Source organism: Rana temporaria, chromosome 4 (assembly GCF_905171775.1).
Source record: "Rana temporaria chromosome 4, aRanTem1.1, whole genome shotgun sequence".
NCBI lineage: Eukaryota > Metazoa > Chordata > Amphibia > Anura > Ranidae > Rana > Rana temporaria.
Genome location: NC_053492.1, coordinates 414,815,932 through 414,834,005, shown reverse-complemented (window position 1 = coordinate 414,834,005; position 18,074 = coordinate 414,815,932). Strand labels below are relative to the sequence as shown.

At 45.7% G+C, this 18,074-nt stretch overlaps 1 protein-coding gene across 4 annotated transcripts in view; it reads right to left on the bottom strand.

Annotated features, from left to right (window-relative positions):
* The window catches only part of TASP1 (taspase 1), a 167,848-nt gene extending 154,035 nt beyond the window's left edge, over positions 1–13,813 (bottom strand). For 2 of the 4 annotated variants that reach the window (XR_005748753.1, XM_040351285.1), the window contains exons 1-3: positions 13,693–13,813; positions 3,880–4,094; positions 1,746–1,813 (exon numbers count right to left, since the gene is read on the bottom strand). Coding sequence is in view for 3 of the 4 variants with exons in the window: in XM_040351285.1 (XP_040207219.1) it covers positions 1,746–1,813; positions 3,880–4,024 (213 nt within the window). In the remaining variant the exon portion in view is untranslated. Of the gene's footprint in view, positions 1–1,745; positions 1,814–3,879; positions 4,095–9,016; positions 9,062–13,692 lie in introns of all 4 variants that reach the window. The other 2 variants (XM_040351287.1, XM_040351288.1) reach the window with 2 other exon arrangements.
* Positions 13,814–18,074: the final 4,261 nt, after the last annotated feature.

The window sequence follows — 18,074 nt, the reverse complement described above, 5'->3', positions numbered from 1 at the left end:
AGCAATATATGGCATGAAAAAATGCCCACTTGTATATTTGTAAAGACTAGAAGGAAATATTACTTTAACAGGGATGTCCAGCCTAGTAAAAAAAAAAAAAAAAAATATCCTGTTCCACATAAATATTCTGCTGAAACTCCCTGTGCCATATCTGTCTCCTTATTTGCCAAACCTACATTTTCACTGCCTCCAGAAACAAGGCAAACATCCCGATTCTGCACCAATCCGGCAGACAGTCATTTCCCACCATGTCTTAGCTATTCAGTACCAGTCTAGAGATGATTTTTTCTGCCGAGCCAAGTTTGGCAGCACAGACTAATGAAAACACAATTTATGTAATGAAGAGACAAAGAATGTGGCTTCTCTTAATCTGGCCACTGCAATGAATGTCTAATTCCTTTCTGAGATGGAACCACATACTTTTCTAGTGTGTCATATGTTGGCAAGTGTGTGAAATTTGAATTACAAAGACTAAGTGAATTACACACACGTACGAAAAAAAAAATATGCATTCTTTTTTCCACACGACAACATTATTTCCTTTGCTGCCATGTATGAAAGCCAAAAAAACAGCCGAAAACAATGTAACATTTGCTTGAAGGTAACAGCAGAAACAAAAATATAGTCTATTGCTACAAATAAAAAACATTTGGACCACCAAGGTTGGTTGATCTGAACTCTTTAACCTTTCTCGGAACCTCTTAACAACCTAAAGTCATGTAAAGGGCAGAAAGTTTATAATACTGAGAACAAACAGACAGCGCTCTCAAATATATTCTAAAAGGAGAACCGTATGTCCTCTGTAGCAACCAATGCAATCCTGCCTTTCATGTTAATGGCTGGCTAGAAAATGGTAGGGTGGAAATGTCTTAAACAGTTGCTAAGAAAAAAAAAGCTAATTCGGTTAAAACAGAACAGACATTTCTTATTTCAGACACTAATGCCGTGTACACACGATCGGATTTCTGATGGAACAAAATCTAATGGAATTTTTCATCAGAATTCCGATGAAGCTGACTTTCATCAGTCTTGCATACACACTATCAGACTAAATTCCGACCGTGCCAAAACGCGGTGACGTAAAACACTACGACGAGCCAATTTGCATTTACTCTTGCACGCAGCTTTTCTAAAACAGCAGAAGTCATCCGGGAAGAAAAAACAACAGTAAGGCACACGGGGCCTTGGAGGATCACTCTGTCCTTCCTGATGTTTTATTGAGCACGGTTCAGCGTCCAGTTGGATGGGGCTGAATGCTGCACCAAGTGGTCCTTGCATTTAGGGCTCTGTGCATTCAGGGATGAAAGTCCAGAACGCAGGTCTTCTGAGCATACCACTCGATACAATGTTTAAAAATAGGCTGCCTGCAATGGGGCTGGATGCTGGACCTGTCCCTCCTGGGCACACTAAAATGTCAAGAATGACAGACTGAAAGGGTTTTATGCCTTTCAGATCACTTTTACCTGTGTTAGGATGTTCCTACTTTAAAAGCAGATTACATGGATGTAGCTGCATTTTAAAGTGTCTAATTGGAACCTGGACGCACAGAATTCTAAATGAAGCTAAACTGACTGCACCTAAAATGCACATTGTAAATGGTACCATAGAAAAATCACATATGCGTTTCAAAATGTCCTATAAACAAAGATAAATGTATGTTTGTCAGTGCCAGTGTGAATGAGGCCTAGGTGTGGGGGGGGGGGATTTATTGCATATATAGGGGTAAAAAAAAATAAAACATGTACCTTTTTACATGCTCGTTTACAGACATGCTTGTACTCCTTCGCTTTTGATTCTGAATGATAGCCAGCACCTAAACAAATATACATGTTAAAAGACCCAGCATCATAAAATGTATATTACTTATCAGTATAAAGAAAAGCAAATCCAAACACAAAAAATTATGTTCAGCTGCATTTTATATTACCTTTTTACCCCAGAGGTTAGATTTGAGGTGAGCTTTTTATTGCATGGTTACAGTCCAGCGGACCAATGTGTGTATGCTTGTGCCATACCTGTGGGATCCCTGTGAAAGCTGCAAATCCTTGTATTAGGAGGAACTACTAAAGTGACTGTCACAATCTTCCAGGTCCCATGAGGTGAAGAGGCAGGGCAGTAATGTCACAATCTCCACCAAGTCCAATCAGAGAGGGCCTTGCATTCTGTAAATGGTGCCCATGCCGAGCAAGTGACCACCTATGTACACTATGCAGCAGGGCAGCTAATTGCTACAGGACTGCAGAAATCACTGTAATAGCAGCACCTACTACAGTGATTTCAAGCTTCCACAGATCTCACAGGTATGCCACATGAATTCTTACACTGGTTCAGGATGGAACAATGAAAATTGAATACTTAAAACTCAGCTTCAAAATTAACATTTTAGGCATAAAGTTTACTTAAAACTGCTACGACATTATGTTTTGTGAAAGCAGAGACCCTTTATGCAATAAAATGGTAGAAGTTGATTTTTATTATGTCACACAATATCATTGTCACTGTTAATCATTTTTTTTTTTTTTTTTTTACAGAAAATATAAGAAATCATTTAGAAAATTATTTTGTACACAGGCTTTATGTAATACCCAATTTTTGGGAAAAAAAGACAATGCGACATTCGGTCAAGTAAATAGATAACAAATAAACCAAACTTCAAAATTACACACACCTGTGAAATGATGAAGATCAATAGTACAGTTCATTCATTTAGAATTAACAGTGTCGGAGGTCCCTAGAACCATTTCTCTCACTTTCTTTGGTGGTGTCCCTCACAATGTAGAACTGACATACAGGGGACCTGCCCAGAGGCATTATGCTGCCCGAAAAAATGCAGGAAGAAACCTTCAGGGGGACTGATGACCAATAAAAGTTTTATAAGGTTTAGTAGTGTTTTTTTCACCCACATGAAAGATGCATTTGCTGGAAACTGCAGCATGAAGAATATTTTGAACCGCACCAAAAAAAAAATAGGTTAGAATTGTATCATTTATATCACCAGCACAAAACACTCCTCAAAAACAATTTATGTATAAATGGGCCTTCATGTGATTTGACAGTTTAAAATCGCACCTTACATTCCGCATTGAAAGCAGTCAAAAGTTCCTGCTCTACTTTTTGAAGGTTCAGTTGCGACTTGTATAGTGATCTGTGCATGAGGTCACACAGATGTCTTCCAAGTCGCACCTGAAGTAGCACTGGAATGCTAGTTTGAAATCGCGCTGCTTTAAGTGAAGTAGCAGGATTTCAATGTCATGATCGGTGTGACCAGGGTGTTACTGGGGCTCAAACTAGATTCTACAAAGCAAAAATAACGTATAAAACTGCACATCTTACTTTAAAAAGTGTATGTATACCCAAATTATAATGTTTCAGCTTTAGGGAGAATAGAGAAGGGTCAGTCTTCACCTGTGCCTCCATTGTGGGGACACTCATAGTTTAGTGTAGGACCACAGATTCCAGGGTGCCGTGACGCGGCTCTGTAGCTCACGCATGCGTTTGCAAATGTGTGCGGACAACACCCCTGTTTTTAACACATACTGTTAGACAGGTTAATAGGGTGTCTGCGAGCTGGTCGGTAAGTAGGCTTGGTTTTTTCCTGGGCATTCCCCAGGTTTTTGTTGTTATCAGTCTTCACAGGTCAGTTTATTTTTTGCTGCAATTATTAGTTTATAGTATCAAACAAGGAGGAACCAGCGCTGTTTTATCTGTCATTTTTATCCATCTATGGCAACAACTTTAGAATTTCAGATTTCCTATCAATTTCTCTCTCATTGATTGTGGCAAAAAAAAGGGGGGGGGTACATTCTTCTCTACTCCCAAAAAATTATAATAAAAATAAACAGATGATACTAGGAAATGTTCATATCTGTTCTACCTTACCTGCATGCACCAATACGAAGCCAACTCTTTTTCCCTTCTGCGTTTTACTGGAGTCTGCATCTTTGGTTGATTCAGTCTCTTTCCTACTTGAAACCTGAGATGATTTAGAAGGTGAGGTTTCTGATGAATTTACTGCCTTTTCCATGGTGTTACCCCAGATCTATCATTTCTGTCTTAGGAAAGAGCACCCCGATAACCATAATTTAGAGGAATTCCTGGAAAAGAATTATGGTGTTATAATATGCAAACAAATCCAACCCAGACTTCAACTATGTATGCCAGGGAAGGACTCCCTTTCAAAGTGCAAGACAAAATGAGCATACACAACAGATATACTAAAGAGCAGTCTCTATTGCTGCAATAACTTTCCATAAATCATTAAAATAAAAGGAGTTCATATTATGGGTCTATGATAGGGGTCTCCAAACTTTCTAAACAAAGGGCCAGTTTACTTTCCTTCAGACTTTAGGGGCGCCGGACTGTGGGCAGCAGGAATAGATTTTTTTTTTTTCTGGGATCAGTGGGAGTAAACCGTGCCCCATCTTTGGTATTAGAGTGTCCCATTGGTGAAGTCAGTGGCAAGAATTATGCTCCATTTTTAAAGTCAGAGGGCAAAATAGTGTCTCTTATCAGAGGGGCCAAGGGGCTGGATAAATGCAAGCAAAGGGCCGCATCTGGCCCCTGGGCCGCAATTTATTGACCCCTGGTCTATGAAATAGCATGGCAATGCATTTTTTTGTAAACATCAGAGAGATGCCGTAATCTATAGTACAAACAGGGTGGGTCTAAGGATATTCGACACCCCAGACAAAACCTAATTTTGACACCCCCCCCCCCCCGGCCCCTAAACCCACCCACTTTGCCTGAGCATCAGTGTGACAAGAGTCGGCGCTAGAGGAAGCATGTGGCTGCAGTAGAGAGCACTGATCATAGAGGCGCTCAGGGGATGTTTGCTTCCGTTCCATGAGAGGACATGTCCTCCAGTGCTGTGCCTCTATAATGACACTACAGAGCGGCTGCCTGAGTAGCATGCATCAGAGGCATCCCCTGCATCTCCCTAGATGTGCACACTTTATCCCAGCAGCGCCAACTAGAGGTTAAAACATTTATTACAGAGGTATTTATAATTCAGCACCGGAAACTTACATAACACGAACAGACGGAGAGTAGGGAAAAAAGCGGCCGGCGCCCTAGGCAGCTGCCTAGTTTGCCTAGGGGTAGCACCAGCCCCGAGTACAAATGCAATTCACACCGCATTAAGAACTTCTATGAAAAGCAAAAACATACATTCCACAACACCATGAGATTGTAAAGGGAGCAAACAAATCTATATATATTAAAAGGAATGTCTAGCATTTTATATATATCAATTGATATATATTTCTCTCTTTATTATTAAAAACCAGGGGCCCCCAAGTGACAGATGTCAGGCTAGGTGAAAACCTAGGAACAAACATATGAAAGCAAGTAGGTGAGCAACCTCCAGCTTAGAGCTGCAGCCTGCACTGAAGAGTCCAAAATGCAGTATCAGGTCCTCCATGTGTGGCATTCTGAATGCTGGTGCTGGAAAGAACCACCATTAAGGCACCAGCTGGCCCTTCCCATCTCCCGCACAGAGAATGAGGTTTAGAACCAGAGCTTCCGACACCTAGAAATGATGTCACCCCATCCAGGATTAATACCCGGCATCATCCAGTCAAACAGGAACAAAGCCAGGTCACGCGCTCAATGAATCTACCAAGTGAGACCCCGCCACAAAAAAAACCTTGCAGGCAGACATGGTGGCACACACAAGAGGCGGAGCCATTAACGGCTGAAGGGGACCCCAGAAGAGAAGGATTGGGGCTGCTCTGTACAATACCATTGCGTAGAGCCGGTAAGTATAACATGTTTATTATTTTAGTTAAAAATTTAAAAGGAGTGTCAAGCCCTTCTTGATCTGTTTTTGTTAGTGGGCCACCCCTCAAGTTGGACTGCTTTTCATTTAAACAAGTCTCTGTCTGTACTGAATAAGGAAAATAAGATTGTTGACAAACCAGTAAATTTGTTTGATGGTAGCAACATGTCTCAAAAAAGTTGTGACAGGGTGACGTTTACCACGGTATAGAATCCCCTCTTATTTTACCAACACTCTGTAAACGTCTGGGAACTGAGGCGGCCAGTTGCTGGTGTTTCGGACAAGAAATGTTATCCTATTCTTGCCTGTTCTAGTATTCTACCTGCTCAACAGTCTTGAGTCTTCTTTACATGAGCTTTGGCCCAGAGAAGACCATCATGTTCAGATATGGCTTCTTCTTTACAAGATAAAGCCTTAACCTGCAAACTGTTCACAGGAAGTGATTTTTGGAAGTACTCCTGTGCCCATGCAATGATGTCCATCACAGAATTGTGCCCAATTTTAATGCAGCGCTATCTGAGGGCCTGGAGATTACAGGTATCCGATATTGTGATCGCCTTGTCCCTTGTGCACATATTTCTCCCGATTCTTAGGCCCCATACACACGAGAGGATTTATCCGCAGATACGGTCCAGCGGACCGTTTCCACGGATAAATCCTCTCAAAGAAATCCGCTGATTTCGATGGGATGGAGTGTACACACCATCCCATTAAAATCCGCGCGGAAATCCTCTGCCGATGACGTGTCGCGCCGTCGCCGCGATTATGACGCGGCGACGGGCGCGACGCTGTCATATAAGGAATTCCACGCATGCGTCAAATCATTACGACGCGTGCGGGGAATCCCTTTGGACGGATGGATCCGGTAAGTCTGTACAGACGAGCGGATCCATCCGTTGGAATGGATTTCAGCAGATGGATTCGTTGTGCAGCACAACAAATATTCGATCTGCTGGAATCCATCCCAGAGGAGATTTCTCCGCGGAAAGAGATCCGCTGGCGTGTACACACCATAGAATCTATCCGCAGAAACCCATTTGCTGGGATTTATCTGCGGATGGATTCTATCGTGTGTATGGGGCCTTAGACTCTTTTCATGTTTTTATGTACTGTAGATGTTCCTCAACGTAAAATAGCAAATATAGCATCATTATTCTGAAATTGTCTGTCAATTTTTAGATGCAGCTTTTCACAGATTGATGATCCTCTCTGCCCATCTTTACTTCTGAGACACTGACTCTCTAGATGCTCTTTTTATACCCAAGCATGTTACTGACCTGTTGCAAATTAACCTCATTGGTTGCAAAATATTTCTTTAAACTTTTCCTTGTTATGCCGCGTACACACGATCAAAGTTTTTTTCAACCCGATTATTGTTAAGCCTGCCTTGCCTACACACGATCGTTAAAAAAAAAAATGCTCTAGCAAAGCGCGGTGACGTACGACGGCACTATAAAGGGGAAGTTCCATTCGGATGGCGTCACCCTTGGGGCTGCTTTTGCTGATTTGCGCTTTTCAGTCTTCCTGCTTTTCAGTCTGTTACAGCGTGATGAATGTGCTATCTCCATTACGAACGCTAGTTTTACCAGAACGAACGCTCCCGTCTCATAACTTGCTTCTGAGCATGCACGTTATTTTCACGTCGTTAAAGCCTACACACGACCTATTTTTACGACGTTAAAAACGACGCGAAAATTTAGAGCATGTTCTAAATTTTTAATGCCCATTTTTAACGTCGCAAAAAATGCTCTGGAGCCCACACACGGTCGTTTTTAATGACATTAAAAAAAAAATTTAATTTTTCACATCGCGAAAATCGGTTGTGTGTACGCGGCATTAGTGCCACTTACTTTCCCAGCTTTTTTTGGAGATGTGTTGCTGCAATCAATTTCAAAATGACCTTATATTTTAAAATTCTAAATGTTTCTAGTTTTGACATTTCTAGTTTCTATTGTGAATACAATATGAATTTATAAGATTTGCAAATCATTGCATTGTTTTTATGTAGATTTTACACAGCATCCCAATTTTTTTGGAATTGAATTTGCATAAGGAAAATTCATAATGCAGTGCTCTACTATCTCCCATGTTGGGTAGGGTTTTGCTTTAACCACTTCTATACTGGGCCTATTCTGGCACTCCTCTCCTACATGCTAAAATCATATATTTATTTTTGCTAAAAAATTACTCAGAACCCCCAAACACTATATACGTTTATTTAGCAGACACCCTAGGGAATAAAATGGAGGTCGTTGCAACTTTTTATCTTGCATAGTATTTGCACAATAATTTTTCAAGCGCCTTTTTTTGGGAAAACGGTTTCATGAATTAAATAACAAAACATTAAAGTCAGCCCACTTTTTTAGCATAATGTGAAAGATAATGTTATGAGTAAATAGATACCCAACATGTCACCCTTCAAAACTGCACACACTCGTGGAATGGCGCAAACTTTGGTACTTAAAAATCCTCATGGGCGACGCTTTAAAATGTTTTACTAGTTACATGTTTTGAGTTACAGAGGAACTCTAGGGCTAGAATTATTGCTCTCGCTCTAACGTTCGCGGCGATACCTCACATGTGTGGTCTGAACACCGTTTTTATATGTGGGCGGGACTTACGTATGCGTTCGCTTCGGCGTGAGAGTTATCGGGGACAGGGGCACTTAAAAAAAAAATTTGATCACTTTTATTCCTATTACAAGTTATGGAAACATCCCTTGTAATAGGAATAAGCATGACAGGTCCTGTTTACAGTAAGATATGGGGTCAACAAGACCCCACATCTCACCTCTAGGCTGGGAAGCCTTAAATAAAAACAAAAAACGATCCTGGCTTCCCAGCCAAGGCGGCACAGTTTTTTTTAATGCAGAGGCTGGGCTTGACATCATATCATTGCGCCCAGCCTCCGAACGATCATAGAGACTCCGGCGACCATCTGGTCCGCCGGAAATTTCTATGGTAGGCATCCGGGGCCGGGGATCTGTTCTCCGACTCACCGATCGCAGCACCAGAGGGCGGCGGGAGGGGGGATGATGTCCCCTCTCGCCGGTGGAACAGCCGCTATGATCATTTTTACGGTGCACAGAATCGCAGGCTCTAAAAGACGATATCTGAATGATGCCTGTAGCTGCAGGCATCATTCAGATATCCCAGCTTAAAGTCAATGACGACCATGGACGTTCGTCTGGTAGGAAGTGGTTAAAAGGAAATATTTGGAAATGGAAGCAAGGATACTTACATTATTCAGTTGGCACCACCAACTAAGAGTATTTCATTCTTCAACCTGCACATTAAATGGAAACAAATATATTACAAAAGGTATATTTAAACCAGGGCTGTGGAGTCGGAGTCGAGGAGTCGGAGTCGGGGGAAATTTTGGGTACCTGGAGTCGGAGTCGGCAAACAATGCACCGACTCCGACTCCTACTAAATTTAGATTGGAATTAAAAAAAAAAAGCAAGTTTAAATGTCCCAATTCACAAAAAGTTATAATTAATGACTTCTCTACTGTAAGAATAAAGACCAATGCATGCCGTGCCTCACGTAACCGCAAAACGAACACGTTAAGTGACCGTGAAGAAGCATGCTTTTCATGTGCTTCACTATATGGCACGCAACGCACAATTAGGAGCTGCAATACTTATACTTTCCATAGTGTTGTGTTCTGCTTTTACAGGGAACGCAGCGTCAATGTGTAACCTAGCCTCTCACTGATAAGGGATTAAGGGGGTTATCCTCAAAAGGGATACGCCGTCGTATCCCTGTTTCTATCTTTGGAACTGATCCACAGAATCAGTTTACCATAGATAGGCAGAAGATCCGACATGTGTAATTGAATTACACTGTCGGATCTTAAGGATGCAATTCTAGGCCGGCCGCTAGGTGGCGAGGCCATTGCGGCCGGCCTAGAATATGCACTTACGGCGATCCACGAACGTTCCGACAGGCCCGTCGCGCTGAATTTACGTAGTTTACGTCGAGTTACGCCGTGTAAAAATAGGGCTAAGTCCTATTTGCCTAAGCCCTATTAAGTATGGCCATCGTTCCCGCGTCGAAATTTTAAACTCTACGTCGTTTGCGTAAGACGTCCGTGAATGGCGCTGGAAGCCATTTAAGTTTACGTCTAAGCAAATGACGTCAGAGCGACGTCTGTTAGCGCAATGCACGTCGGGTAAGTTACCCGACGGAGCATGCGCAGTACGTCCGGCGCGGGAGCGCGCCTAATTTAAATGGGACTCGCCCCATTAGATTCGGCACGCCTTGCGCCGGACACATTTAAGTTACACCGCCGCAAATTTCAAGGTAAGTGCTTTGTGGATTGGGCACTTAGGTAGAAATTTTGCGGCGGTGTAACTTAAATCGGAAGATTTAAGTTACGCAGGATATTTGTGGATCTGGCCCATTATAAATATGTTTTTTGCAGGACTAGAGAGTGAGACACTTGTATAAGTGATTTATCAAGAAAATAGAAAAAGTCGGTCTTGCTGTCTTATTATTTTTGTAAGGGGGGCGCTTCAGATTTCTCTGCCTATAGGCTCCAGAGATGTAAATCATGCTCGGCTCCTGTGAGAACCCAGGACAGGAGTACGGACTGGGTACAGGAGCGGTGTGGTAATGTGAGTCAGACAGGTACCGCGCCGCATTCCTGTTTAAATTACATGCAATTTTTTTTTGCAGTGCGATTTGAGCCCATTGATTGTGTATGATATCAAATCACACCGCAGGGGTATTGGGTTCAGGTATGGGATGAGTACTCGTGTGAATGCTTAGTGTGGGCACCAATAGCGGTAAAACTAGGGTTGCCCCCTTTTCTTCAAACCAAACACTTTTGCAGCACAGGGCAATTATTTTTTTTGCAGTAAACACTATAGGATTTTAAGGCTGCTTTCATACTGAGGCGCTTTACTGCTAAAAACAGCGCCTCTACTGTCTCTCCAATGTGAAAGCCCAAGTGTTTTAAAGTGGTAGTAAACTCTGTACTACCACTTTTACCTACAGGTAAGCCTATAATAAGTCTTACATGTAGGTATAAAGAATATCTCCTAAACCTGTACGGTTTAGGAGATATTCCCCCCCGCAATGCGCCGCTGACTGCAGCGGCGCATGCGCAGCGGAGATCCTCGGCTAAAGGCCCGGCAGCCGCCAGACCTTGCCGGGGAGAAGTCTCCCGCGTGCATGCGCAGGAGTGATGACATCGCCGCTCCAGCCAATCACAGCGCTGGAGCGGCGATACCCGGAAGACACGCCGAGGAAAGATGACATCTCCCTCGGCGTGGACCAGGTAAGTTCCTCTCACCTCGTTCCGAGGTAAGTATTTCATAATGAGCTGGTATGCGGTGCCATCATTTATCGCCACTGTGCCCATCAATTTTTATCACTGTGCCATGCCATCAAACGCAGCCACTGTGCCATCAATTGTTGTCACTGTGCCCATTAATTGTCAACACTGTGCCATGCCATCAAACGCAGCCACTGTGCCATCAATTGTCGCCAATGTGCCCATCAATTGTCACCACTGTGCCATGCTAAACGCAGCCACTGTGCCATGCCAAATACAGCCACTGTGCCATCAAACGCAGCCACTGTGCCCATCAATTGTCACCACTGTGCCATGCTAAACGCAGCCACTGTGCCATGCCAAATACAGCCACTGTGCCATCAATTGTCGCAACTGTGCCCATCAATTGTCGCCACTGTACCCATCAATTGTCGCCACTGTGCCCATCAACTGTCGACACTGTGCCCATCAATTGTCGCCACTGTGCCCATCAACTGTCGACACTGTGCCCATCAATTGTCGCCACTTGTCTCAACTACCACTTGTGCCCTGTAAAATGCTGACAGATTGCCCCCCCGCCCGACACTTACCTTTCTGGGGTCAGCCATCCTCCTTCCACAGTCCCTCGATGTCCTTTCCAGCCCTCGATGACGCTTCAGCCAATCAGGTTTACGGTAAACCTGATTGGCTGAGACGCCTGTCAGTGTTAGCCAGGGAACGCACCCCCGTGCGTCTCCTGGTTCACTATTTAAAAGCCAATTACAGCCCTCAGGCTTTCCAATTACAGCCTATCAGAGCCACTAGGTCTGATAGGCACTTCCAAAGTCAACCAGCTGCCGTTATTCAGATGGCTGGCGCTCACCAGGGGGCCGGCCATCTGAATAGTGGGCGGCAGCAACAATACATAGATTCATGCAATGCGGTGCAGGAGAGAGAGGGGGCGGCGCTCCTGCGCCCTCTATGGACGCACCGCCACTGGTTTTCAGACTGGAGTGGTGCACTGGCAGGACGGTAAAAAAAGTCCACCGCTCCTAATGCGCCCCTGCCCATTAATATCAATGGGCAGCCCTGCCGAAGTGCTGGCAAAGCGTCATTTTGTGGGCGCTTTTAACCCTTTTTTGGCCGTTAGTGGGGGTTAAAAGCACCCGACTAGCGGGCAAGAACCACCACAAAAAGGACAGTAAAGCACCACTAAAAATAGCGGCGCTTTACCGCCAACGTCCCAGTATGAAAGTAGCCTAAAAGACCTGGGACACATTTGGGTGCCCCAAGGAGAGTAGTAACATAGCGCACAGCGTGCACCAGTGGGTGTGGCCAAATTTCTCTTGCCGACATCATCACCCCCACCCTTCAGTGAAGCCAAACCTGTCCACAAACAGCGGCAAGAGATTTGCGTATGACTAGCTTGGTTACTTGTGGAGTAAGAATGAGCTCCGGCGTGTTCGAAAGCTCCAGTGCAGAGCCCGCCAGGAGGTTGGCACTGCGCTGATCACAGGCAGTAAGACATTTTCCTGATGCGCGGCTGCGGAGTACGGGAAATGTCTCACTGCCTGTGATTAGCGCAGCGCAGTGCCGACTTCCTGGCGGGCTCTGCACGTGGAGCTTTCGAACACGCCGGAGCTCATGCTTATTGGGGAGCCAGAGCCCGGTCTGAATAATGTGTCTGGGTTTCAGGTGACTGATTCAAAACCCGAACTGTCCGGGTGAATCCTGGATAGGTGGCAACCCTAGGTGTAACCCTTGTAGAGATATCCTATTTAAAGGGGAGGTTCACCCTAAAAACAACTTCTTATTACACTGGCCCCCCACATTACAATACGATTATGCCTGTTAGTTTTTTTTTTGCTGCTGTACATACCTTGATACAGCATATTCACCCGTGGCTTCGGGGGTTGCGAGTGCCGCGGGAGTGGGCGTTCCTATCATGCTGGTGATTGACGTTTTGACAAAAAACTAGCTCCCCCCGTCGCGTAAGCCGCGTCACGATTGGCGAAAGGAGCCGAACGGCGAGTCGGCGCTATACTGCGCCTGCGCATCGCCGTTCGGCTCCTTTCGGCAATCGTGATGCGGCTTACGCGACGGGGGGGGGGAGCTTGTTTTTTGTTAAAATGTCAATCACCAGCATGATAGGAACGCCCACTCCCGCGGGACTCGCAACCCCGAAGCCACGGGTGAATATGCTGTATCAAGGTATGTACAGCAGCAAAAAAAAACTAACAGGCATACTCGTATTGTAATGTGGGGGGCCAGTGTAGTAAGAAAAAGTTGTTTTTAGGGTGAACCTCGCCTTTAAGTGAAGGCGATGCCCTATAGCGATGTGCGCCAAACGCGTCCAAAAACAAAACGCGGCGCACGTCTTGTCTCTGAGGTGAGCGCAGACTTAGGCACTGACCCCATATACACAATACAGGAGGACTGAGCAGCGGGGACATTCCTCCTCATACAGCACTATCCCCGCCCACCACACGACTCCGCCCACCGGGGGACACACACTGATGCGCCTCAGGTGAACCGGTGCAGTGGTGTCCCCTCCCCCCCTTAGGTAGGTGACCTGTCCGTGCTCTCCGTGTCTCACATGCACAGTCCGGTGCGGGTACAGCTGTGGCGAGGAGAGGGGTGGGGGATGGTACACTCACGGGTGGACCGGCGCTCTGTCTGTACCCGCCGGGGCCCCAGAAGGCCCTTCACGTATCCAAGCAGCAGCTCCGGAGCCGGCTTCTCCTCTGCGCATGCGCGCTGCTCTCTCGTACGTGTCTGGTCACATGACTTGTCAGCGCTGTGAGGGGAAGGGGCGCTCTGGGACATGAGAGGGATGTACTCTGTTATTATAACAGGATAGACTTCAGAATGAATGTTTACATTTGTATCCATGGACAGGTTCAGGTTAGGATGACACAACCAGGCATTTCATGAACGTTTTCTGAGCTCCAGGAACGTTTGCCAAAATTACGCGCATTGCAGCGCCCAGTGTTGGTCACATGACTGCGTTGTGCCGCATCAAAACTGACTCTACGTGTGTCACTTGCCAGGCTTTATCGCTCTCAAAACGCTTCCATTGATGTCAGTGTAAACATGACACGAGCGCACTTAACTCTCGCATACACCTGCTGTAATGAGCGATTCGGGTTCAGATCGCTCTTCAAAGAGCAAAAGACAGGCGGTGAAGCGGTGTTCTATCGCCGTCTCACGGCCTGTTTTAACCCCCCTAAATACCACGCAACCGCATGCATTGTTCTGCCATGGCTGCGGCATTGCTCCCACGTGTAAATGAGCCCTTATGGCATTTAGACCCCTTTCACACTGAGAGCGTATTGCAGGCGCTATAGCGTTAAAATAGCGCATGCAATCCGCCCTAAAAGTGCTGCTCTATTGTATCCAGCGTTGCGCCAGCAGGACGGTAAAAAGAAGTCCTGCTAGCCGCATCTTTGGAGCGGTGTGTATACCGCTCCTCCACCGTTGCTGCCCATTCAAATCAATGGGACAGCGCGACTATACCGCCCACAATGCGCTGCTCTAACCCTTTCTAGGACGCTAGCGGGGGTTAAATGTGCCTCCCGAGCCCCCTTATACTTACCTGACCCCTTGAAAGTCCCGCGCGCGGTCCCGAGATCTTCTTCGCCGCTCAGCCTGGCCACTGATTGGCTAGAGCGGATGGATTGAGAGCAGTGCAGCCATTGGCTGGCACTGCTGTCAATCACATCCAGTGATGCGGTTACTGACTACCATGCGAGCTCTCGCATGACTGTGGTGAGTAATTGCGGGGAGGACCAGAGACAGCCGCCGAGGGACCCCCAGAAGACGTGGATCCGGGCCACACTGTGCAAAACGAACTGCACAGTGGAGGTAAGTATAACATGTTTGTTATTTTAAAGAAAAAAAAAATTCCTTTAGTAACCCTTTAACATGACCCAAATCATAAATCATACTTACCCAGGTGGATGCTGCATCAGTCCCCCCACCGGCTCTAACAATGACAGCGCCGATCGCTTGGTTCTCAGAGCTCCCCGAGCAGAGAGCTGCAAACTGTCAGTTATCACTCTCTGCACTGCCCCCTCCTTGCTCATTGGAGCGCTGGGCTGTGGGGGGGGAGGGGGGCGGGAGCAGCCGGCTCAGAAGCTCGGTGAGAGGCTAAGCCAGGTGCCGGTCCAGTCATGTGGGTGGATCCCGACCATATGGTCATGATCTTTCCCCAGCCTAGAACGGCTCTGTGAGGTCAGCCGACAGTGGGCTTCAGTCCGCTGTCTGTTGAAAACAGGTCACAGGAGAAGTACAGCCAAATGATCTTTAGCAGTACTTCTCCTTTAACATGTCTTACCACATTAGGTGTGTGTGAGCCAGGTGCTGGCCTTCAGCAATATGAAGTAGGAGACATTGGGGGAGATTTACTAAAACTGGAGCGTGCAAAATCTGGGGCAGCTCTGCATAGAAACGAATCAGCGTCCAGATTTTACTGCCAGCTTAAAGCGGACCTTCAGTCATTTTTCATCTTTCCATCTATTAAATCTTCTGCCCTTGTTGTTTTAACTTTGGATAGTAAAACATTTTTTTTCTGCCAGTAAATACCTTATACAGAGCACTAGAGGTCGACCGATATGGGTTTTTCTTTTGCCGATGCCGATATTTAGAAATCGGGGCAGCTGATGGCCGATATATGATTCCAATTTTTGCAGCCGATATTTTAAGCTGATTCTTTTTTTTCCCCTTTATCTCATATACTCACCCACTCCCACTCCACTCCCCCCTGCCTGTTCCTTTCACTCTACCACAAACTTGATGTCCTCAGTACAGTACACTGATTGGAAGCACTGGCACTGGTAGGTGGCACTGATTAGAAACACTGATGGGCACTGATAGGTGGCATTGGCTGGCACTGATATTAGCCGGCACTGACAGATGGCACTGATTGGAAGCACTGATTGGCACTGACAGGTGGCACTGATTGGAAACACTGGCACTGACAGGTGGCACTGACTGATGGCACTGATTGGCAATGGCAAGTGGCACTGATTGACACTGACAGATGGCACTGGCCAGTGGGACTGGTTGGCATTGACAGATGGCACTGATTGGTACTGGCAGTTGGCACTGACAGGTGGCACCCTTAAAGGGCCAATGATAGCCAGTAGAATCATATCTGAAATGATTGCCCTGTTAGGGCCTGGATTTGGACCTGGAACCTCTGCTGTGTCGGACCATGTCTCTTCTTGCTGAGCTACCTGGAATGCCAGACAGTTCCCTGGACAATTCCTTGAATGATCCTGTCTTGAACCCTGAACTATTTGCTCCTCCCATGAACTTCCTGATTTAAGTCATGTCTCTGTACTCTTAGTTTGCCAGATTATAAAGAGTAGGGATGACTAGGCCTCCTTTTAAAATGTTCTGAGAGTACTTAGCAACATCCTGGGAGTATTCCAATCAGGCTTCATAAGGTATGTAAATGGCCTACACCTATAGCAAGGGCAATCTTCAACTTTATTCAGAGCTGCACAGTTTGGCCCAGATTCACATAGAACTGCGGCGGCGTAACGTATCGTAGATACGTTACACCGCCGCAAGTTTTCATCGCAAGTGCCTGATTCACCAAGCACTTGCATGAAAACTTACGCCGGCGGCCTCCGGCGTAAGCCCGCGTAATTCAAAGGGGCGTGTGCCATTTAAATTAGGCGCGCTCCCGTGCCGGACCTACTGTGCATGCTCCGTTTTGAAATTCCCGCCGTGCTTTGCGCGAAGTGACGTCATTTTTTCGAACGGCGACGTGCGTAGCGTACTTTCGTATTCCCGGACAAAAACATTTTTACATTTCGACGCGGGAACGACGGCCATACTTTATACAGCACATACGTGGGCTGTGTAAAGTTAGGGCAGCTAAAACGACTACTAACTTTGCGACGGGAAACTAGACTAGCAGCGACGTAGCGAACGCGAAAAACCGTCGTGGATCGCCGTAACTACTAATTTGCATACCCGACGCTGGTTTACGACGCAAACTTCCCCCAGCGGCGGCCGAGGTATTGCATCCTAAGATCCGACAGTGTAATTCAATTACACCTGTCGGATCTAAGGGCTATCTATGCGTAACTGATTCTATGAATCAGTCGCATAGTTAGGAAGACCCTAAGTCTAGGTTCACATTGGAGCGATTTGTCATGCGATTTGAGAGATCAAATCGCATGATAAGTATTGGAGGCAATGGCACTGTTCCAATCGGTGCGACACCGATTTTGTGGTGCTGCACTGATTTGCAAAAGTAGTTCCTGCACTACTTTTGCTGATTTCATGTGCGATTTCAATAGACATCTGTGTATGAAGCCACACAGATGTCTATCAAGTAGTAGCTGAAATCGCGCTGACCTTGCTACTTTGAAATCGTGCTACTTCAAGTGAAATAGCACGATTTCAAAGTAGCATCAGTGTGAACCAGGGCTGAAACAGAGATACGACGGCGTATCTCTTTTGTGAATCTGGGCCTTTGTTTTTATCTACAGATGTCCCTGATGTGCATAGGCAGTTTTGTGGTAGAAGTGAACATTCCCTTTAAGTTCCTGAGATGATGCTAACACATGTGTGCTTCTACCATTCAAGTTCGATGAAGACCGCCACCATTTCAGAGGTTTCCTTAACCAATGTCACATTTATTTCCAAATTCAACCTTCTGCATTTTCTTCAAAGAAAAGGAAGGTAATGTTTGTTAACAAGACAGCGCCACTCTGAATAATTTTGAGACTCTTGCGATTAGGTTTTTGATGATCCCAAAGGCTGCACTACTGCTGAAGCAAAGTTGCATTGTTTGCGGCAGGGTAGGTGCTCTGTTGCTGTGTACACAGCTGATTTCAGATGTTGGATCGCAGATACCAACTGGAACCCAGCAGCGCAAAAGAGTTAGTTCCACCAAGGGCTCTCTGAACAGGTAAAAGATGAGACTCCTCCTAATGATCTTGAGGCTTCCATCCAATTATGTATCCAAATCGATCAGAGGATTGCTTAAAGGAGGAAGGAGAGACTGGGAATGTCTGGAAGT